Raw genomic sequence first — 23875 nt, 5'->3', positions numbered from 1 at the left:
TTTGAAGCCCTTTGTTACGGCTAAGGGTTTATTATTAGTAATGTGGCAATTACTTCGGCTATTAAACAGTGTTCTGAGTACTATCTATGCTTTGAGTCAAGTTCTTCAACAAATTTAAAAATGAGTAAAGTACCTAAAACTATAGAACGCAAAAAACCATCATCATCACCAAGTTCTCTAAACCTATCATTCGCTAATATTCGTGGTCCTTGAAGTAACTTTTCTTCTGCTGAGTCTTATCTCTTGCAAAGTTCACCAGACATACTTGCTCTTTGAGAGACTAATTTGAGTTCAGCTGTCTCATCTTGTGATCCTAGTGTTGATGGTTATTTTTCCTTTAATCTGTAGAGACTCCAATAGTAATGCTTGGTTTGGGCATTTACATTCGTAAGAATTCACCCATTTGTCGTGAAACTAGGTTTGAATCCACAGACTATTATTTTATGTGCTTTTGTTTAACACCTCTTCACTCTATCGCCTTTCTCTTTGTTCTATATCGCTCTCCTTCATCTCAAGACTGCACTCTTTTTGATGTCATTTCTGATCATATTGATCAAGCCCTCTCTCTTCATCCATCAACCAATATTGTTGTTGTCGGTGACTTTAATGCTCATCACACTGAATGGCTTGGCTCTAGTGTCAGTGATTCAGCAGGCATTAAAGCCCACAACTTTTGCCTTTCTCTATGTCTAACTCAAATAGTCAACTTTCCAACTTGCTTTCCAGACAACCCGAATCATTTACCTTCTCTACTTGACCTATGTCTTGTTTCTGATCCTAGTCAGTGTTCAGTTTCTCCACATTCATCCTTAGGTGCTTCTGATCACAGTTTGATCTCTCTAAAACTATTATCTTATTCTTCTTCATCATCAGAATCCGCTATCATCGTACCTCTTAGAACTACCTTAAAGCTGACTGGGACTCTTTCCGTGATTTTCTTTGTGATGGCCCTTGGGTAGAAATCTTTCATCTTCCTGCTGACAAATGTGCCTCTTACATAACTTCGTGGGATCAGGCTGGCATGGAATCTTTTGTTCCCTCTCGACAATTCCAGGTCAAGCCTCACTCTTCTCCATGGTTTTCCTCACATTGTGCTGCTGCAATTACCAATCAAAACCATTACTTCCATATCTATCAGCAAAACAATTCTCTAAAAAACAGATGTCTATTTATTACTGCTGGAAACCATTGTAAAAAGGTTTTGTCTAACACCAAAGCCCGCTTTTCTCAGGTCATGAAATCTCGTATTTTATCACAAAAATTAGGCTCTTGTAGCTTCTGGAGAATCTTTAATAGTATCAATAAGGGCAAATCTGTAATTCTACCTACACTCTCTGATTGCTTGGAGGGGCCATTTGAGCTTGAAAAGGATTTCACTTCTGCTACAGCATGGGGCTCATAGTGGCTGGTGAACTTCAGTACAGATAAAACTCAATTTTATTCAGTCAATCGTTATTCCAATAATTTAGATCTTCCTATATTTATGAACGGTAATGTACTTGATGAGTCATCTACCCTTTTTCTTCTTGGATTAACTCTTACTTCCGATCTCTCTCGGAAACCATATATGAAATCTGTTGCAAAATTAGTATCTGCTAAGGTTGCATCTCCTTATCGAGCTTAACACTTTTTTACTTTTTACGGATTCTATTCTCTATCTCTATAAATCTCAAACCCGTCGTTGTATGGAATACTGTTACCATATCTGGGGCGGATCTTCTAATGATGCCCTTTCTCTTTTAGACAAGGTGCAAAAACGCATTGTAAACATAGTTGAACCTGCTCTTGCAGCCAACCTTCAACTATTATCACATTCAACTATTATCACATCGCCGTAATGTTGCCTCTCTTTCTCTTTTCTACAAATACTATAATGGGCACTGATCTAAAGAGCTAGCGTCCCTGAAAATATATATTTTTTTTTTCAAAAAAAAAATATATATATAAACATATTTTCAGCTATTAAAATATTTTTCTTAGGTATGAGTATAAAAAAATCATTCAAAAATAAACAATTATTTAGTCAAACTCATTCAATTTTTTTTTTTGTTTAGTTAATGATTATGTTGAAATTTTTGGTAATGAGTATGTTGAAATTTTTGGTAATGAGTATGTTGAAAACGTGAAATTAAAAACGTGAGTGCATAATAATAAAAAAATATACTCAATAATAATTGACAAGTTTTTTGTAAAAGAAATTTTTATGGAAAAAATGGATTCGCGCATGGTTGCTAAAGATAGCTTTACATTTAATAATTTTTGGACATCTTCAGATTTGCGGTATTTGTTTTCAAAGAGTGATTTCCGGCTCCTTTCTTCACCTAATACTATAAGATCGAAGGTAGATAAATTCTCAGATTCTGTAAAAGTTGATATAATGCAAAAATTCATATTACTAAAAAAGCAAAAGTCAAAAGTCAAAAGTTTTCAATAATGTTTGACAAACGAACATTATAAAATAGTCAGAGATATTTAATATATTTAAAAACTCTCTTGTCAAAAATGATACATATTTACAGAAGTATATCCTACAAGAACATGGGAAAAAGTTAAAGTTGATTTTTGATTGTAAAACTAGAACAGTATGTTCGATATGTTAAAAAGATTTCATAGACTAAAAGTGTGTATTGAAAAAGCCTTAATTGATGTTGGGTCAGAAATTCGTTTCACCCAAGAAGAATGGTCCCGAATCAATGAATTAATTATTTGCCTGGCACCACTAAAACTGGGTCTCGAACTATTATGCAGAAGAGAATGTCACTGCAGAAACAACTTTTCAATTTATGTTAGATAAATTACAAAAGCAATTATCACTTTTGAGTATAGATTTAGCCGCGGCACTTCATGAGAGGTTTACACAACGTCATAGTAAGAATTTAAATGGACTACTAGTCCATTTAAATTCTTACTATGACATTTAAAAAATATGAACAAGAAATTAAAAAAATTAAAATACTTTTTCAATGCCAAAAAGAACCGTTATGTGTCAAGAAATAAAAAAAATATTGATAAGAGTTTATACAATTGAAAGAAATGATGACAAAGAAAATGAACTCGAAGAAAAAGAAGCTGTAGATTCTATTATTAATTCCCAAATACTTACTCCTACAATTCTATCGCTGAAAAAAGAATTGGAAAATCAAATACAGAAAGACAAAAAAGCTGGGCAGAAAATATAAAGGAGATACCAAATTTAGATTCTTTAGACTTTGATAAATTATTAAAGCAGGGAATGTCTGCCTATGAAAGTAACGGAGTAAGAGGCAAGTTTCTAGATAGCGCATAGTTACTTGATGACCATACCACCAACAAGCATAGAGGCCGAGCAAACTTTTTCAGCTGCTGGTTATATATGCAGTCCTTTTTAGTAGATTAAGTGATGATACTTTAAGTAGGTTTGTTTCTTAAGAGCATTTCTTACAATGATTTTCTCATATTTGATATTTTAAAAAATAAATAAAGCTAATAGATGTTCTACGTAAAGCTAAAAGATGTTCTACATATTTTGGCTTATCTTTTTGTTCATTAAATGCGAAAAATTATATTGATTTACAAATGAATTGTGTTTTTTGGCTTTATTTACCTCATCTTATCAATTTAATAAGTTGAGTATATTTTTTCTGAAATACTTGAAAGAAAAATACAATTGTCATTTTGCCTTTTTTAATGTGCATAAAAAAGATACCAATCTCGCGCAGGATCCGCACAGAAATTAAAAGTTTCCGCGCGGATTCCGTGGGATTAAAAACTGTGCAGGATTGCAATCCCTAGGTATAAACGAAGAGACAAATATAAACAGAAATCGGCCTTTTAAAGTTGCGCAAGCTGGGACTTTAGTTCCTGGGGAAAAATGGTTAGTTATTAAATACAATTGAGTCAAAAACTTCAATTTTAATTATCATTTTGTTTATTGGAATTTGTTTCAACTTCTAGTTTCGAACATTGGTCTGTTATATATAATTATTTATATATATGTACATATATCTATAAGCGTTACTGACTTATAATTTTATTTTATTTCATTAGGTATTCACTCTTCATGAAGAGACACCCAAATATAGTAATGCGCACCAGCGAATCTTTGAGCGCAGCAAGAATGAATGTTAGCAAGCAAGTAGTGCAGCAATGGTTTGCAGACATAAGAGCATACTTGGCAGAAAATGATATTCTTGACATAACAAAAGAGGCAAACAGGAATTTCAATATAGATGAATCGGGTTTTCAATTTTCAACAAGAATTAAGAGGGATTTGGCAGAGAAAGGCTTACAAATGTCCACTATGCAACATCAACAAATGCAAAAGTACAGTGCTTGGTAAGTTTAGCCTACCTATTAAATCCCTTGTTAATATTTCTCTTATTATACTTACAGTCAAGCGCAATATTTTGGCCTATGTCTACTAATATCTTCACTATGCCTAATTATTTTGTTAAAATACTGGACATTAAATTGCATTCAACTAGATGTTTATTCTAAAGTTCGGGTTACATTTAGGTTTATTCCTTTCTTTCTTTTCAGCAAAAATCAGTGCTGATGGATCTCTCCCTCCACCTTTAATTATCTATGCAGACATAAAAACTCCAATGAATGTGTGCGAGGCATTTCCAGAAACCCTTGCTACTATCTAGAAAAGCGAGTCTGGCTATATAAGCTTTTATAAGAATATTTAGCCAAAGCTTTTGATAGATGGTTTATTGACAACCAGTCGTTGTCTGGTCAGACAAACATGAATCAAGAATGAATTATTATCTTGTAAAACAGCTGGCCAATCTGTAAATACATCTTATTTTGCTTCCTCTAAATACTACTCATTTCCTGCAACCTCTCGATGTTGGCATATTTACCCTATTTAAACAAGCATGGGATTTGCGTGTTAAAGAATACAGAGCAAAGAATAATAATATGTACATTACTAAGGAAACATTTGCTCCAGTTTTCCTTCCTCTTTATTGCTCTGCTATGAGCAAAGACAAAATCAAAATTTCAAAATTTTTTTGAAAATCTGGCATCTATCACTTTAACCAAGAAGCCCCAGATTACAGCAAACTAACAAAAGACAAGTGAGGCGTTTTTGTTTGAAGGTGTTTTGCAAGATAGAAAGGTGGAGCGAAGCACGCAAGTGATCCCATTCAAAAGGTAAATGCTAGGACTCAAACCTTATCTGATAAATATTGAACTAATCTTATAGAATCACTGGGAGCAGGCACAGCTATAAAGTTGTAAGTTATTTTTACTCATGAAACTTTCAAACTATTCAAGCTTTAAATAAAAAAATCAATAGCCATACAAACATTCAATCCATTTAAACTTTTACATATCTTTTACAGATGTTCATATGGATGTGATGACTCGGTGAGTGTTCTCGTTTAGAACCATTGCGTTTTATTACTAGAGAAAAATGGTTTAATTATTTACAAAGATATATCAACGAACCCTCCAGAGGAAAGAAGCCATGTAGAAGGTAATATTTATATTTCCTTTAAACTTTATTGAAATAGCATAGCCTATATTAAGATGCATGTATTCTATAAATGTTTACCCTGACACTCCAATTTATTATTGGTTTCTTGACTTTCAATTTCTTCTTCTTTTTTTTAGGCGCGACCGAAGAATGATTCTTACCTCCTCATGCCTTAACTCCATCAACATCACTTTCTAAATGAACAGCTATAAGCAAAGCCTTACTGCATCATAGATGGTTTCCATCGCCAAAGAAGACTGTTTCAAAAGTTAGGACAGTAGCTCAAGAACTCCATGCAACATCTGTCTTGACAACAAGTAGTTTCTTTGTTAGGGAATATCCAACAAAAAAAGAAAGAAACTATTGCCGCCACAGAAAGTTGCAAACAAGTACGATTGACAAATGCAGAAAAGAAAAAAACACACCTATGGCTGTTGTTAAAAGAAAATTAAGCTGTGATGCTAAAAAAACCCACAAAATCAAAGTAGAAAAGTAATGTATCCTAATTTAGTTTAAATTGTAATCATTTATCCTACACTGTAAAATATAAATTACAGACTTTTAAATCTTTTCTTTAAAGTATTTTTTTATATTTTATGTTGTAAACTATAAAAATAATACTTTTTTGTTTTGCTACGTATCATTTAAACACCTGTGTTTGAAGAAGTACATAAGTTTTTAAAAATTTAATAAGTGTCGAATACTGAAAAAAAAACACATTGAACTTAGGATGACATCCAGTGTTTGACATTTTGGGGGCTCTAACCCCTCTATTTTTTTCTGGATGTGATTCACTCAAAGTGTATTGTAAAGAGCAACTATCCCCTTATACGATAAAACATTGATATCAATATTTTATAAAATAACGAGTGAAAAACTATTATTTATATAAAACTATGCGAAAAAAACCTTGAACACTAGGTGGTTTACTCTATATGACATGCATGACACTTATATATGACATGCTTGTGTGCCAAGTTTCTACACATAGTGTACCACCTCTGCTCTTTAAAATTAGAGAACACACTGGCTATTAATTTATCACACTCCGTATTGCACAACTGTGGAACAAATGACGCATGAGCAAGGTGTGATTTCAGAAGTACTCACTGCTAAGATTTTTTTAACAAAAAATCCGACACTTGGTTTTGATGAAACAATCTGGGAGGGTGTTTATGTAAATGTTGTGCACTTGACAACAGAATCAGTTTGCATTTGTTGTAGCTATAGATAAACTTCCTGGAGATACAGCTAAACTTCCTGGAGATACAGATTATCAGAGTCACATTACAAAATCTGTTGATAATCTTGTCAAGTTATATAGTGATTTCTACCAGCTACATTACATTGTTGTGCAAAGCACTATTACTGGCTAATAGTGCTTTGCACATCAAATAAAAACTTTATAGAAGAGACTGCATTGCAGCAAATATTGTTTTACAGTTGAACAAACTTCGCTACAAGGATGCAAAAGGTACATGAATAATTTTAATTCCACTCAATTTCACACTTTAATACAATATAGTTTTGTGAATTATGAGTTTTAAATTTAGACTGATTTTTTAAATTAGCATATAAATGCTTTGTATTTCACATGCTCGCTACAGTCTTTTAAATAGTTTTATGTAACTTAAAGGTGACTCAAAGTAAGATTTTGTAGCCTTTTTGGACCAACACATGCTGCCCAGAGGACTGCTACCATGCTACAGAGGGAACAGACTACACCTTCTTTTTCACACATGTGGTATTTTGTTTCATCACTAGGCAATTTAAAGACTTAATGTTTTCTGGCTTGGCGTTATGCAGAGGTCTGAGATATATTTTGTTCCAAGACTTTACATATGAAACGGATGAATTTTTCATATGATTGTTACCATTCTTGGAAGTTCAGATCTCAAATTGACAGCTTTATTAAAACAAATCTTTACAACCAATAGTAATGATACTTGCAAGAAGGTATGTGGGGGATTATAAATTATTAGAGACAAATGGTTTATTACTTATAAACTTTTTGTTTCTGTTAGTTATGTGGCTCTGGCTTAAATTGAAAAACTAGTGAACGTGATTACTGGTCCTTGAATGGCTGGTTCTTGGATGACAAAATTTTATATTGCAACAGGTCAGAGATTTGACTACATGTTTCATTCAGGAAGTCAAAGTTTGAAACACTTTTATTGATATTGACGAAACTCTTATTGAAGCTGCTATTGATAGATGTAATTGCCATTGGTTTGATAATACCACTAACAGCTAGGATAAGTCTTAAAAAGATAGTGCTATATATATAGTTTTGTGTTTGAACCAACTGCGAATGAGGATGCTGTTGAGCATAATATGAGCAAATACCAACATCAGAAGTGTTAATATGGTCATATCATAAAAAAATGATGTGCAAACTGATTGTAACAAGATATGCGTTATTGTAAATAATAATATGGTTTATATATTTGAAATAATAGATTTCATTTACAAATAACATGTAAGTGTCTTGATTGGCAATATTTTTGCAATGCCTAATGCATATATTATGCCCCCTCAACTCCCCCTCCTCATCCTTTTTTTTGTTGTTGGTAAGATTATGAAAAGATTTTAATTCTTTTATTGATTATTTTTATCAGACCAGATCTTATTTCAGGTAGTTAAGTATTTAATGATATCCAATAATCAGAGCTGACTTGGTTCCAATGTGCTATGGGAAACCAAAACTCATTTACTATTTGCTTTGAGCCAATTACCTGGCTCCTGAAATACTGTTTCTACTCAGAAAGATAGACTTTTGCCTGAATCGATGCCAAGATGTCAATGTTAAGTAATTTAAATCAATCAGTATACCCTTGAACCAGTATTTCTTATTTCATTATCATTTTTATACATTGCATCTACTTTATCTATTTCCATCAAGGCAACAAACATCAAAGGATTCACTTGTTTCTTGCATACATACATACATACATACATACATACATACATACATACATACATACATACATACATACATATATATATACATAATAACTAATACTTGTATACTATAAATAAATACTTAAATGCCTAAAAAAAAAATATGGATAAAGAACACGAATTTACTTTCATAATAATGTAGAAAATAACATATAGCAACCCATTGCATATAATGATACCAAGTAAATACGTTGCAAAATCTCTAGGAACGTTCAACGCACCATTTATAGATCTAGAAAAATAGTAAAAATGAAAATTTTTAATTTAATTAAAAAAATTTAATTCAATTAAAATAAAGTATTTAAAAAAGTAATGCTAAACTATATTTATATAAGCTGCAATTGCTAAGCAATTAGATTCACATTTATTTAAACTCTAAAAAAAAAAAGGAACTTAAAAATTTAAGTAATTTTTTCAACACAAAACTTACAAAGCCAGATTTATAAGAAAGAAAATGACAAGCAACACAAAGCGAACCTAAAATAAAAATAAGTACTCTAAATTTATTAGTTCTAAAGTTTTTAAAAATTTAAAGAAATTCATACATGATTTTGGGTCAGTTTAGCCACTATTTTACAATAAAATAATTTAATTATTCAATAAAGTTGATTTGCTACTTATAATTTATTTATTTTTATAACTTCTTTTACTTGAAAAAGAAATTACAAACATAAAAATTTCCAAAATATATAAATTTTTGCTAAGAAAATTATTTTGTAGTACACCTGACAAACCTTGTAAAATAGAATATTGAGAAAAAAGGGCCTTTGAAGATCAAGTATTAAAACCTATGCCTTATAAAAGGGTATTCAAACAAAATTTTTTTCAAAACACAAATACACAACAAGCCAAATTTGGAGCAAATATTAAAAAAATACGATTACAAAAAAAAAATTCCAAATATATTGACACCTTGTGCTCAAGCAGCAAAATACTCAAAAAAATGCCCAAATTTTTTTTTCTAATGTGATCATAATGGTCCAAATTTTTATTTAGATTGTTGTGTATTCTAGTTTTTTTTAAAAAGAATATTTGGCCAAAAACTACGCAAAAAATAATTTAGTGCAAATACGCAGAAAAATAATTATGCGCAAATACGCAAAAAACTAAGTTTTTTTTTGTATAAATTTTGCAAAATCTTTTTTTAATTTAAAATTATGAAAAAACCAGAATACACAACAATGTAAAAAAAAAATTTGGACCATTATGATCACATTAGAAAAAAGTTTTTTACAAAATATGGTTTACCTTGCGCCTAAAGTCAAATAATTTGGGAACAACTTGGGGCATTTTTCGTGGTATTTTGCCGCTTGAGCACAAGGTAAATGTTGATATTTTTGTAATTTTTTTTTGTAATCGTATTTTTTTAATATTTGCTCCAAGTTTGGCTGCTTGTGTACAGTTAAATTTTTTTTTTTAAACACCCCTACTACATAATGCGACTGCTGGTTTCCATAGTGATATGCAACCCAATTTTACTATTTACTATACTAAATATTTATTTACTCAACTACTGTAATTTTCATCCAATATCATTTTTGTTTCAATCTAGTTTTATTGTCTTTATTGCAAAGTATTTATTTAAGCAACACAAAGAAGTGGTAATATTATAGATAAAAGTTGTGACAGAATGCTTACATTATGGATAATCTGGAGTATTTGGCCAGGATTTTTTTAGAATATAAACTATTCAAAAAAATCTTGTGTGTTGTCTAAACTGAGCCAAAACAAATTAAAATCAATACTTATATGTTTCACAATTTATTTTTTCCTTTTACTTACTAAGACTTTTTTTCTTCAACTTACCATGTATATAGGCTTTGCAAACCAAACTCCAGGACGAATCCAATTCATGCGAAGTGCTAAAAAATTTTATGTAACTAAGCAAGAAATAAAAAAAATGTAAAAAAAATGTAAAAAAAATTAAGAAATCAACCTGTTTTTATTCTTCCCACGTAATATATTCGAAATGAAACATAAAGGCAAGCCAAAATGTGACTTATTAAAAACAATATCCAGAACATAAGAGAGCGAAATATCTGAAATAAAAATCTTTTTATTTAAACTTTAAATGGTTTTAAATGTAAACTTTACTACCTTGATTATCAAAAATTAAAAACTAAAATTTAAAAAAATCACTGAATGAACAACGAAATATATGAGAAAAAAAAACTTTTAATTCTTTTAAAGAACTATTTAAATCATAACAACAGAAAAAACTTTTATTTCATCTGAAATAAGAAAAAACTTAAAACTTTGTCTACTTATAGGCATTTGATGTATTTAAAAACTTGCAGGCCTATGAAGCAACATCTACCTATGAAGCAACAGAAAGCTAAATCTACAAGCATTGTAGAACGAACTCTGATATATATATCTGAAAGCATCTGCTTGCAGTTCTCTAATGCATTAAAAAGATGTAAAAATCAATGAAACTACTCATAATTTTTACTTTGTAATTTGTACTCTACTAGTTAATTTAGTAAGTTTTACCAAAAAAAGATTTTTTACATTATCTAAATTATTTTTTATTAAATTATTTCTATATTATCTAAATTATTTTTTATTAAATTATTTCTATATTATCTAAATTATTTTTTATTAAATTATTTCTATATTATCTAAATTTTCTATCTAAATTAGTTGAGAATTTTTTTTTAACTAATTTAGTTTTTTTAATTTTCTAGCTAATCTTGCTTTCTTTCTTTAGACTTTTTAGTTTAACATTTTCAAATTGTAAATCATTTCTAACATGTAAAATTGTAATTTATAAATTCAAACCTTTACTTGTTTTATTCATTTTCTCTTATCAAATCAACAATTGTCAAAAAATTTCAAAAATTCTTACCACACCAACAACTGAAGTAAGTATAACCGCAGCAAAACCAGCATATACAAAATGTCCATTCATGAATATATCGTGATGTCTAGTTTGATACAATCGCAGACAACCAAGAATACCTATCATATACATAAATGCTGTATCTAAAGTTAAAAGCAAAATTTTTATACATAAATTTTCAGCTTTTTATATTTATACTTTATATTAAAAAAAATATTAAAATAAATAAAGAATATCCATTTAACATACCAAATTGGAAGTTGGAGTAATTTGGACAAACATGATAGCAAGCACTTAAAACTCCTTCCATAAATAAAGCATAACCTAAACATGTTTTTAGAAATAAAATTTTCTACATTATTATTAGTAACTATAGTTACCAACTAAGAATATTTTCAAAGATAAAAAAATAAGCAGTTGAATAAAGCAAATAAAATGTGAAAGAATAAATATTTTTTTCAGTGGTTGTATTGTTTTTAAATGTGTTTGTTTAAAACATGTTTTCCTATTTAACTTAAAATAAGTTTTAAAAATGACAAAAGAAGAAGAGGTTAGAGAAAAAATTAAAATATTTGGAAAATCCTAAGAGAAGTTATAATTTGATAGCAACAGAGTTGCAAATACACCCCCACACCGTTAGTTGTGTTGTTCAACATTTTTCTTAAACAAAATTGATTAAGCGCAAATCTGGTTGTGGAAGAAAGAAGGGTTTTCAAAATATAAAACAGGTTAGAAAACTGGTTAATGATTCTAAAATTAACCCAAGCCTCTCACTAAAAGAACGTGCAAAAATTTTCTCATGTTGTAAAGTACATTCATCAGCAAATTCCTGGTGCTGTCTATTATATTGCCAAATATATAGCAAAAGCAGATAAGAAACTTTAACACAATAAACATGATAGGTTTTCTAAAAAAAATTTGATTTGGCAAACATTTTTTTTATTTTTTTTTTAGATTATTCACCTCCCCAAGGCCCGAGGGGGGTCACTACAGTCGAGGAGGCTACTAAACTATTTGCATGCATGACAAAAAATCCTCACCCTATATTTCTGAGTCCAGTTTAGATATTATACTTAGAGATATGGTTAATTTTTAATTAAAAAGTTAATAATTAGTTAAAGTTTAGATATATTTAAATTCAGTAATAATTCAACTGTTTAATAATTCTAATAAGTCTGTCTTTTCTGTTTACCAAAATATTATTTAATAAATTAATAAAAAATTATTTAACGTCATAATAAAAAAACCTTGTACTATTATGTTTAATATGTTTTCTATATGACTATTGTTTTATATAATTTAAATACTATTTTACTATTTTTTATATTACTATTTTTAAAAATTTTATAAAATTTCTCTTCTTTTAAGTACAAGGTTGACAAATTGAGTTTTGGTAAAATTTATGTTAAAGAATATTTACAATGTTTTTACCTCTCACTAAATCACATGATAGTTGACATGTGTTCCGGCCTGATTTAGCTTTAAGCCATTATTAATAAACTGGCTATGGAATGGTATAAACAAAATGATGTGAAAATTGTGCCTAAAATAACAAATCCTCAAAACTGATCAGAAGTTTAAAAAGTACTGAGGAATTATTAAATGAAACAAGAAAAAGAAAAAAAACTATGCAGAGACATAAAGATTTAAAAATCTTTTTTAAATCTTATGCACAGAACAACAATCAAAAACTTATGCACAAAACAACAATCAAAAAGTTTTGATTGTTGTTCTGTGCATAAGTTTATGGGTACAACCAAAGTTCACAATTTTATTAAATCCCCATATGAATAAATTTCTTTGAAATACTTCTCATATAAATGTATTAAAATTATTACTTAGTTCTAAAAATTAATGAGTACCAACTTTTATTAGTTTTTTTACATTTACTTTGTGTACAAGCTTTATATGTTTCACATTTACTTTGTGTACAAGCTTTATATGTTTCACATTTACTTTGTGTACAAGCTTTATATGTTTCACATTTACTTTGTGTACAAGCTTTATATGTTTCACATTTACTTTGTGTACAAGCTTTATATGTTTCACATTTACTTTGTGTACAAGCTTTATATGTTTCACATTTACTTTGTGTACAAGCTTTATATGTTTCACATTTACTTTGTGTACAAGCTTTATATGTTTCACATTTACTTTGTTTTACAAACTTTATATGTTTCACATTTACTTTGTGTACAAGCTTTATATGTTTCAATAATAAAACCCTTAGTCTGAAACTATTGTACTCTGTTTGAAACTATTGTACTCTATTGTGTTGTACTCTATAGTACACAAGAATATGTACATAGTTACTCATAGTGCTCTGGTTGTAATATAGCCAACATAGAATAAAAAACCCAGAAAACATATTATACCAAAATATATCAAGTTTCTTGTTTTTGCTTTTATCTTCTTTTAAAACTTGCAAAACTTTTTTTAATCCTTTTTTTTTTACTCTTTTTTTTTTAATTTCACCATTAAATATTTTTTAACTTTTATTTAACCATAAAAAATAGACATTTTTTTCTTTAAATCCATTTATTTCACCACAAAATATCGAAATTCACAAAAATGAATTATAAACTTAGATAATAAGATTAGGTGTCACTTATATAGTTAAAAACTAGTCAATGGAGTGACACCTGAAAAAAAAAAAAAAAACTAAACATAGATTTTATACCTTATTTTACCCAGTATAAAAATTTAAAATAAACTTTTTTTTACTTTTTCACTTTGTCCTTATCTATACAATATATTCTTAAAAAAAGGTATAACTTTTAATTAAATAATCACACATAATACATTATGTAATCTTATAAAAGCATTAGACAAAAAAGGAAACAAATCAAACATACACCCATAGCATACAAAATCAAACATACACACCCATAGCATACAAAATGCCAAAATGCTTTGGGATACCATATCTCTAAAAAGGTAAATTAAAAAATTAAAAACTATATTTACCTTGAATACTGCATATTTATTTAGACAAATCTGTTGCCTGTTTGTTTGTTTGGTGATTCATGATAAGTTCAATATTTCTTTTTAGTAGTTTAAAAAATATATTTGAATTGTTTAAATTTTATTTTTTTATGAAAGATTTGACATACTAAAAATACTTTTTAAAATTTTCAACAGCTTTTAATATCTTTTAGCAACAACAACAGCAACAAGCTAATTATTTTCTGTAAATCATTTTCACAATAGTGTTAATAATAATAATAATAATAATAACAATAATAATAATAATAATAATAATAATAATAATAATAATAATAATAATAATAATAGCAATAATAATATTAAAAATCATACTTATTATAATAAAAGTAAAAGATTTTAATTATAAAACTATAAAATTAATACAAATTATAGTAATAGTAATAATAAGTTTACAATAACAAAAATAAAAAAAATGTAATAATAATACTGATAATAAATATTATAATAAAATTTATAAGCATAATATTATTTATAATAATAAGTTAACGATTCATAAGGATGGTGTACTCATACAGAAGTCTGATTAAAGGAGTGACACCAATACAAATGGGTAGCAAACAAAAAATGCAAAAAGAAAATTTTAAGATCGCTAAAATTCTTGTATAATTTTGACATAAAATTTTATTTATAATTAATTATAGTAGGGGAGATCAGTACAAAAATAGCCATATACCACAATAATCAGGGCAAAAAGTCATTAATTAAAATATTTAAGGCAATAGCACTTGTTCCAAGTTTATATTTGTTTTTATTTCTTTAAAATATAAATGGTTTTAAGATTGCATAGAGAAGTACAAAATTATGAAATTTTTAGATTTATGTTGTTAAAACTAATTTTTTATGATATATATCTATTTGCATTTAAATGTTTTTAAAATGGATTTCCTTAAATTTGAGTATATAATCATGGTTTATTCAAATACTTTGCAAATAAAAAACTTTGAACTATAACTTTAAGGGGAAAGGGGGAGGCGAATGAAGGTTTTTAGTTTACCCCGTCAAAAAAAATTATCGCCATACCCTATGATGTAACTATGCCCGCTGTGCAAAAAAAAATTAAAAAAAAAGTTAAAGGGGGGAGAGGGTAGATAACAATTTTTGCAATTACAGAGAGAAACCCATATCTTAGTTTTACTTGTCTTAATGCAAACACGATTCAAAACTTTAACTAAAAAGTTAACTAGTCATCAGACTACTTTTAAAAAAAAGTTAACTAGTCATCAGGCTACTTTTAACAAAAAGTTAACTAGTCATCAGGCTACTTTTAACAAAAAGTTAACTAGTCATCAGGCTACTTTTAACAAAAAGTTAACTAGTCATCAGGCTATTTTTAGCATTTTAACTAATACGATACTTAAATATGGTAAAAATTAGGAAACAATTAAGAACATAGCCTGACTCAATTAATTTTGGCCAGTTTTAAGTAAACAATTGAAACACTACTTAACTACAACTGCTGTTGTATTATGAATTAATAAAAGAATTTCGAATCTTTTCAGAACATTTTCAATCTTAAATCCTGATATAACGGCATACATTTGCAACCAATCAAATAACTGTTGCAGATGTTGTAAAGTAAAGTTTACACTGCAGAGTTGATTTTTAAATGAATCAGATTGCAACTTTTAGTAGTGAGGAACCTATTAGCTTTTTCAATTTTCTCATTCCCTGCTAAATACCATTTACATTAGGAAGTTTTGTAAAATAATTTTTTCATCCTCTGCAAAGCATAGTTTTCCCTGTAAAACTTTTTCAAAACTTATTTTCTAAAAAAAAAAAAATTGGCAGTGTAATATTTGGTCAGGTGGTAGACGTCATTATGTCAATATTTATATATATATTTTTTTACCCAGTCAGTTGCAGAACTTGATGGGGTTTAGACTCGCCTTCAACTTTGAAAGGATAAGCTTTTTATTTATACTTTAGACTAAGTCTAAAACATAAATAATAGTACTTTGTCATCTACAAGACAACAAAGTACTAAAATAATCAGGTATTTAGGTACTTAAATAACCAAATATTTCAGTACAAAAAAAATATTTTGTATAATTATAATTAGAATGTGTGATTTCAAAACTATATTTTGCAACAGCATTGGAATTTATATAACTTAATTGCTTTAAAAATTAAATAATTGTTAAAATGTACTGTTACGCAATTGTTAAAATGTTACACAATTGTGAATTATCACTTGTATAAAAAGGTTTATTTGTAAAATTTGTGAAATTCAATTAATAAATATCATAATATGAGGTAAACAAGTTATTTCTGTAGTGTCACAAGGAAAAGAAACAAATTCTATATTAAATTTGTTATAAATTCTTTATATAAGATTTATAAAGTTCTTTATAAATCTTATATAAAGATGTTGCAAAACTAAATCAATTAATCTAATGTTTATACTATGAAGTTGTAAAGTATTTTCATGCAGAATCAAAGATGAAATATCTAAAATTCTTTGCAAAATATGGTGGATAGCCATCAGAATTAATGGCCAGACCAATTGATGATGTTTGAAATAAAACTCTTAGTGAAAGCAATTGAACAATTGATAATGTTTAAAATTAAATTCTTAGTGAAAGCAATAGATGATGTTTGAAATTCAAACATCATCAATTGCTCTGACCATTGATTAAAAAAGTGGTAGCCTGAACATCTGCTGATGGAAAGTTTGAAAGCTGATGTAGCCTTTTAATCGGCACAATGTGGGCAATTTTTACAACAATATTCATGTATTATTGCAAAAGTTCCAGTTTTATCTTCATTAGATCAGGAGTATTGACAAAACAGGGATTGCGACAGTTCAAAGCGCCAAAACACATAATTGCTAGAAAAGGTGAACAACAAATATCTGCTGTAACCAGTGCTGAATGTGGAACTATATGCAATGCAGTAAATGCATGTGATACTTCAATACCCCTATTTTGTATATATCCATGGATACATTTTAAGGACACAGTTCTTAAGAATGGACCTCCAAGTTGCGCCAACGTAGCCCAGCAAACTGGATGGATGACAGAGGAAACATTCAAGGTGTGGTTCACACTTTTTTTTGTTTTTTTTTTCACATTCATCAGAATTTGATTCTTTTAGCTTTAGACAATCATGAATTGTATTTGACAACCAACTTTATTGATGCAGCAAAAGAAAATGGAATTTACTCGCTTAACTTTACTGCCACATACATCACACAAATTTCAACCTCTAGATGTTAGTGTTTATGGACCTTTTAAATGTATATCTAAATGTGAAGTAGATTCTTGGCTTGTAAACAATCCAGGAAAAACAGTTTCATTTATGAACTAGGGAAACATTCAGGAAGAGCTTGGCTAAAGGCATCAATGCCAACTAACATTTTGAGTAGGTTTGATTTAACAACTAACAGTTAGAGTAGGAGTTGACCATCACTCATGCAATTATATGACCATTACTTAAAGCTAGAACAAAAAAAACAGCAAACAATCAAGGCAGGAAGAAATTTGCATCCAGCATTTAAACAGATACTCCAGTGAGAGAATCATTATGGGTTAATCGAAATAAATGCAAAGCTGATAATAGAAGAAAGAAAAAAAATAATTAAGAAAATTGAAAAAAAAATAGTATTGTATCAGAATATATTTCCAATTTTAAATTTATTATGACGCTTTTGAAGTAACAGGAGTTTTTCCAAAAAATCAAAAAAATGATTATTTAAATCTTCCCAATATGTTAACTGAATTTAGTATATCAGGGATAGCATTTTTTTATGGATTGCAGCATCAGAAGAGGTAGGGTGGGTGGTAGTTATTTATACATCGATAATTCATAAAATAATAAAAAACTGTATTATTTAAAAATTTCATTTAAAAAAATGTATAATTAAAAAAAGATTGGATTGAAGTTGTAAAATCAAGCAAATTTTTATTTTTGTCCTAGTCAAACCTATAATTAAAAAAACATGCTCTGTTGCTGTTAATGTTGATTTTATTGTAAGTGTATTATACAATATATTTAAATTATTTGTTATTATCTTTGTATTTGTTAAAACCACTAAATCTTTTTTCAACAACGTAGGTGCTACAATACTCTTCAACAATGAAGAAATTGCCACTTTCAATATGGATAATAAACGAAATCACAGCTTTCAACATTAACAATGAAAGAAATTGCCTATTTCTTTAATTATTTATATTGATAAAGTTTTATAAAGGTATATTAAAGAAATCACCACTATCAGATGCTGCAATAGAGAATTTACATAACTTTCAAGCACACTTTCACTTGCAATTTATTTTTACTACTAGAATCACAAGCAGCTAAATAGGGAAAGGCTCCCTATTTTGATTGAGTTAACAAATTTATTAAGTAAAATCTGAAATGAATTTTTTTGATTGCTGGATTCCATGACTAGTGTCAAGATATATTTTATATAGTCATAGACTATACAAGATATATTATAGTCTAAAACTATGATATAGTCTGCATATAATGCATATATTTTTATATTAAAGGTATTATAATTTTCAGAAAAGAGGACTACATGTAGTTAAATTTTGTTTAATGAAATTAGAAAGCCATTCCTATAGCAATTTCAGATTTTAGTTAATTTTATTTACTGTTTTTTTTCTTAACTTTGTTTTTCATAACACATCAACTAAACTAATTAGTTATTTTAATTTCAAAAGTCAAGTCAATAAATTAATAATTAAATTATCAACTGTTAAACAACAACAATTAAATTATAAACTGTTAATGAATTATTTAATGAAGAACAATAGCATTTTATGAATTAATTTAATTTTAATTGATTTATTTTCAACAATCAAAACAAGTTTGTCATGAGCTGTTGACAGTTGCAAAAGCAAGTTTTTCTTTATAACTATTTTGGGTTTGATGTGCTTCAAACACAAAGCTTTTGATGATTAAGTCAACAAGATCAACTCATCTAGCTAAGCAACTTATGGATTTGTTATTCACATAGAAAGAAATAGCACAAATTTCAGTTACGAGCTGTGTCAGTAACACATCCAAAGTAGCAAAACAAACATTTTATCCCTTAAAATTTGCTGCTTTTTTAGGTTAACATTGGCGTTAATATCTTGAATGAAAATGCATCGGAGCAGTATTTAGGAAATGCATCATATAATATGTAGCTGTTATATGTGATATATTATCTGTAGTTTTTATGTGAATGTGTAATGAATTATCTTTATTTAGTTGTTAACATTATTCCTTGTCCCCAAGAAAATAGTTTTACTATTATTAATGATTTTTTAAATAGAGTATTACAAATATTTGTCCGAAGGGTTTTGTTTGTGTAGCAATTGTTAATAATTGTCTAAACCAAATATTACAAATGATTGTCCAAATAGAATTGGTTACACAGCGATTATTAAAGAGCACATTTTTTCGATTTTTTTAAAAGTGTGGCAGCTGTGTTAAACATTGTTGTCTGTATGTCAAAAGATGGATAAAAATAGCCTCTTAAATTCACTTTTAAGATCTTACAATAACCCTCATCCATTATCATCCGTTTAAACAAAGCTGATTGTCAAAAAAAAAAAGTCCATAAATTATGGAATGAGATTAAAGAAAAGCAAGATTTTGAGGTCTAGGTAATAGGGTGGAGCAATTTTTATAGCAAAAAAAAAACAACTTTAAGTTCAAATTGCCTGAGGTGTGAATCGTTGCATATTATTAAGAATAGAAAAGTAAATTTTTTTCTTCTAGTTTTTATGACTTCTTCAGGTTCCTCCAGAAGATTGAATCTTAGAAAAACGTAGATTTATTTAATTTTCATATTCTTCCTAGTTTAATATTGTTTTGGTACTATTTAATTTCTCGGAAAAGTGACTTCTAAACATAAAATTTATTATACAACACAAAATAAAAATTACTTTTAACAAAAAAAGACAGAAAATAGGTGAAAACTTTGTTAAAAAATGGTTTTTACTTTCACGACTTATGTTGCTAAGAACTTCAAGGCTCACCTATTGTTCATAGCAACGGCATATTTATTATATACCTTTAATTACAGCAAATATATCAACCGTAAAAAAAGATTTATACTGATGAAAAATTGAAATCAAAAAAAGAACATTTATTAAAACTTAAATATGGCTGAGGTCCCTATCATGATCATCTATCAATCATCATCTAATTTATGCTAGTTAGTCTTATCTTTCGGCAATTTTTTTAAGGTTTTACTGCACTTACTTGCAATTAATTTTTCATATTTTTACCTTTACTTTTGAAAAATGCTTTTTGAAAAATTTTGACATAAAATAAGTTTCATTTTGTTGATTAAGGAATTGTGAGTAAAATCGGATGTAATAATACAAAAATTGTGAGTAGAGTCGAATGTTTAGCATTGACGGCAGAAGAATATAACTTTGGTCAAATTTAAAATTGTTTGTTTTTAATTTTTTTTTATTATTATCAATTGTTTTTTTAGATTTTTACCAATCAAAATTAAAATAAAATACTTTGTCCAATCACTAACAGAGTTCTAAACAGCGAAACTACAGCCCCATAAAAAAATTACAAGTTCTAAGTTTTATTCAGAACTTTTTTAAATTTAAAATCCAGACAAAACTGAGGTTCCCATATAGTCATTAAACTTACTTTGTTATAGTAATTAGGTAACTCTTACAACTACAGTAAACCTCTTACAACTACAGTAAAGCTGACTGGGATTCTTTCCATGATTTTCTTTGTGATGGCCCTTGGGTAGAAATCTTTCAACTTCCTGTCGACAAATGTGCTTCTTACATAACTTCGTGGATTCAGGCTGGCATGGAATCTTTTATTCCCTCTCAACGACTCCAGGTCTAGCCTCACTCTCCTCCATGGTTTTCCTCACACTGTGCTGCTGCGATTGCCAATCGAAACCATTACTTCCATATTTATCAGCAAAACAATTCTCCAGAAAACAGACGTCTGTTTATTACTGCTAGAAACAACTGTAAAAAGGTTTTGTCTAACGCCAAAACCCGCTATTCTCAGGTCATGAAATCTCGTATCTCATCTCAAAAATTAGGCTCTCGTGACTTCTGGAGAATCTTTAATAATATCAATAATAAGGGCAAATCTATAATTCCACCTCTCTTGTATGGTTCAGACTTTGTCACCTCACCTAAAGACAAAGCCAAACTGTTTGCTAAAAACTTTTCATCAATATCATCTCTTGATTCCACTAATTGCGTTCTACCTGATATTGCCAACAAACAGGTTGATCCATTGCTTGACATTCATATCACTCCAGCATCTGTATCTAAAGTGATTTCCTGCCTAGACTCTTCTACAGCTTGTGGCCCAGACAACATACCTGTTATTGTCTTGCAGAAGTGTTCTCCGGAGCTGTCGTCTATACTCTCAAAACTATTCAACAAGTGCTTATCAGAGTCTTGTTTTCCAGCCTGCTGGAAAGCCGCATCTGTTATCCCTATCTTCAAAAATTCTGGGGAGCGTTCTGATTCGTCTAACTACCGTCCCATAAGTCTTCTTCCTATCATAAGCAAGGTTTTTGAATCTTTAATTAACAAACACTTAATTTCTCATCTTGAATCTAATAACTTACTTTCTGACCATCAATATGGATTTCGATCTTCTCGTTCTACAGTTGATTTGCTAACAGTAATAACTGACAGGTTTTATCGTGCATTAGATGAAGGTGGAGAGGTTAAGGCCATCGCTCTTGACATTTTAAAAACGTTTGATAAAGTTTGGCATGCTGGTCTTCTCCATAAGCTTTCTTCTTATGGTGTATCCGGCAACATCTTTAAGATCATTGAGTCCTTCCTTTCCAATCGTAGCATAAAAGTTGTCCTCGATGGACAACACTCTTCTTCTTATTCTGTAACTTCAGGGGTTCCTCAAGGTTCTATCCTTGGCCCTATACTCTTTTTAATTTACATTAACAATCTTCCAGATATTCTCACATCTAAGGTGGCATTGTTTGCTGATGATACTACCATTTATTCTTGTCGTGGTAAGAAACCAACACCCTCTGATTGCTTGGAGGGGGCATTTGAGCTTGAAAAGGATCTCACTTCTGCTACAGCATGGGGCTCACAGTGGCTGGTGAACTTTAATTCAGATAAAACTCAATTTTTTTCAGCCAATCGTTATCGTAATAATTTAGATCTTCCTATATTTATGAACGGTGATGTACTCGATGAGTCACCTACTCTTCATCTTCTTGGATTCACAGTATTCCATACAAGGCCGGATTTGAGATTTATAGAGATAGAGAATAGAATCCAGAGTAAGAAAGTGGCGAGCTCGATAAAGAGATGCAACCTTAGCAGATGCTAATTTTGCAACCGATTTGATATATGGTTTCCAAGAAAGATTGGTAGTAAGAGTTAACTCTTACTTCCAATCTTTCTTGGAAACCATATATCAAATCGGTTGCAAAATTAGCATCTGCTAAGGTTGCATCTCTTTATCAAGCTCGCCACTTTCTTACTCTGGATTCTATTCTCTATCACTATAAATCTCAAATCCGGCCTTGTATGGAATACTGTTGCCATATCTGGGGCGGATCTTCTAATGATGCCCTTTCTCTTTTAGACAAGGTGCAAAAACGCATTGTAAACATAGTTGGACCTGCTCTTGCAGCCAACCTTCAACCATTATCACATCGTCGTAATGTTGCTTCTCTTTCTCTTTTCTACATATACTATAATGGGCACTGCTCTAAAGAGCTAGCGTCTCTTGTGCCATCTACTAAAATTCATTCTCGTGTTACTCGTCATTCAATTAAGTGTCATCCTTTTTCTGTGACTGTTCCTAAGTGCTCCAAAAACGCTTATTCGTCTAGTTTTTTTCCTCGAACATCAGTTCTTTGGAATTCGCTTCCTTCATCTTGCTTTCCTGATTCATATAATTTGCAATCTTTTAAACCGTCCGTCAATCGTTATCTTGCTCTACAATCTTCATCTTTTCTCTTACAGTAACTTCCAACTTTAATTAGTGGCTGCTTGCAGCCTTGTTGGAAGCGAAGATGTTTAAAAAAAAAACAAAAAAAAACTAGGCCATAGATTCTATAGCAATGGCAAAGACTCATTACCTAGGACAATGTAAAACTGGAACCCCGGACATAACAGAAAAAAGAAAATAAAAATAGAAAAACTGTTGAGTAAAACAGAATTTATATTTATTTTAATCAATTTATGAAATAGTTTTTAGTTTCAAGCCTTGGTAATTCACACTGATATGTACGCTTAGCTCTGATCACTCCATCTCTTGCTTTATTTCCACAAACTGATGTAGAAGTATTTGATGCAAGTTTTATACACTGTTCAACTGCTTGAGTGTGGCAAGGTATTTTTTCAATATCAATTGAATCAGAAATGGAGGAAATTGTTTTTTTTAAATTATCAATTGAGATGTGTCTTGTTAAAGGAGGCTCAGTAACATTAACATATTGCCAACTAATCATATCTATGTAATCTTCAGCATTAAAATTTAGATTTGGCACTTTAAATGGTTGAATAGTTCTCTGATTATCTTATGATTCTCTACATATGATAATTCGCCTTAAAGCTAATTCTCTAACGTGCATTCTTTCATCCACTAGCATATCCAACAAAATATTTTCTGAATGACAGAAATAGGCATTT

General features: G+C 29.3%; 1 protein-coding gene across 1 annotated transcript in view; it reads right to left on the bottom strand.

Moving 5' to 3' along the window:
• The window catches only part of LOC100210923 (SID1 transmembrane family member 1), a 109062-nt gene that overhangs the window by 11875 nt on the left and 73312 nt on the right, over nt 1-23875 (bottom strand). Inside the window, exons 17-23 of the mRNA XM_065807570.1 lie at nt 14151-14193; nt 11514-11588; nt 11271-11407; nt 10359-10461; nt 10229-10284; nt 8853-8899; nt 8549-8654 (exon numbers count right to left, since the gene is read on the bottom strand). Coding sequence (XP_065663642.1) covers nt 8549-8654; nt 8853-8899; nt 10229-10284; nt 10359-10461; nt 11271-11407; nt 11514-11588; nt 14151-14193 — 567 coding nt within the window. The remainder of the gene's footprint in view (nt 1-8548; nt 8655-8852; nt 8900-10228; nt 10285-10358; nt 10462-11270; nt 11408-11513; nt 11589-14150; nt 14194-23875) is intronic.

The sequence above is a fragment of the Hydra vulgaris genome, chromosome 10, assembly GCF_038396675.1.
Source record: "Hydra vulgaris chromosome 10, alternate assembly HydraT2T_AEP".
Classification (NCBI taxonomy): Eukaryota; Metazoa; Cnidaria; class Hydrozoa; order Anthoathecata; family Hydridae; genus Hydra; species Hydra vulgaris.
The sequence above is the reverse complement of the archived record's forward strand: the minus strand, read 5'-3'. Positions and strand labels throughout refer to the sequence as shown.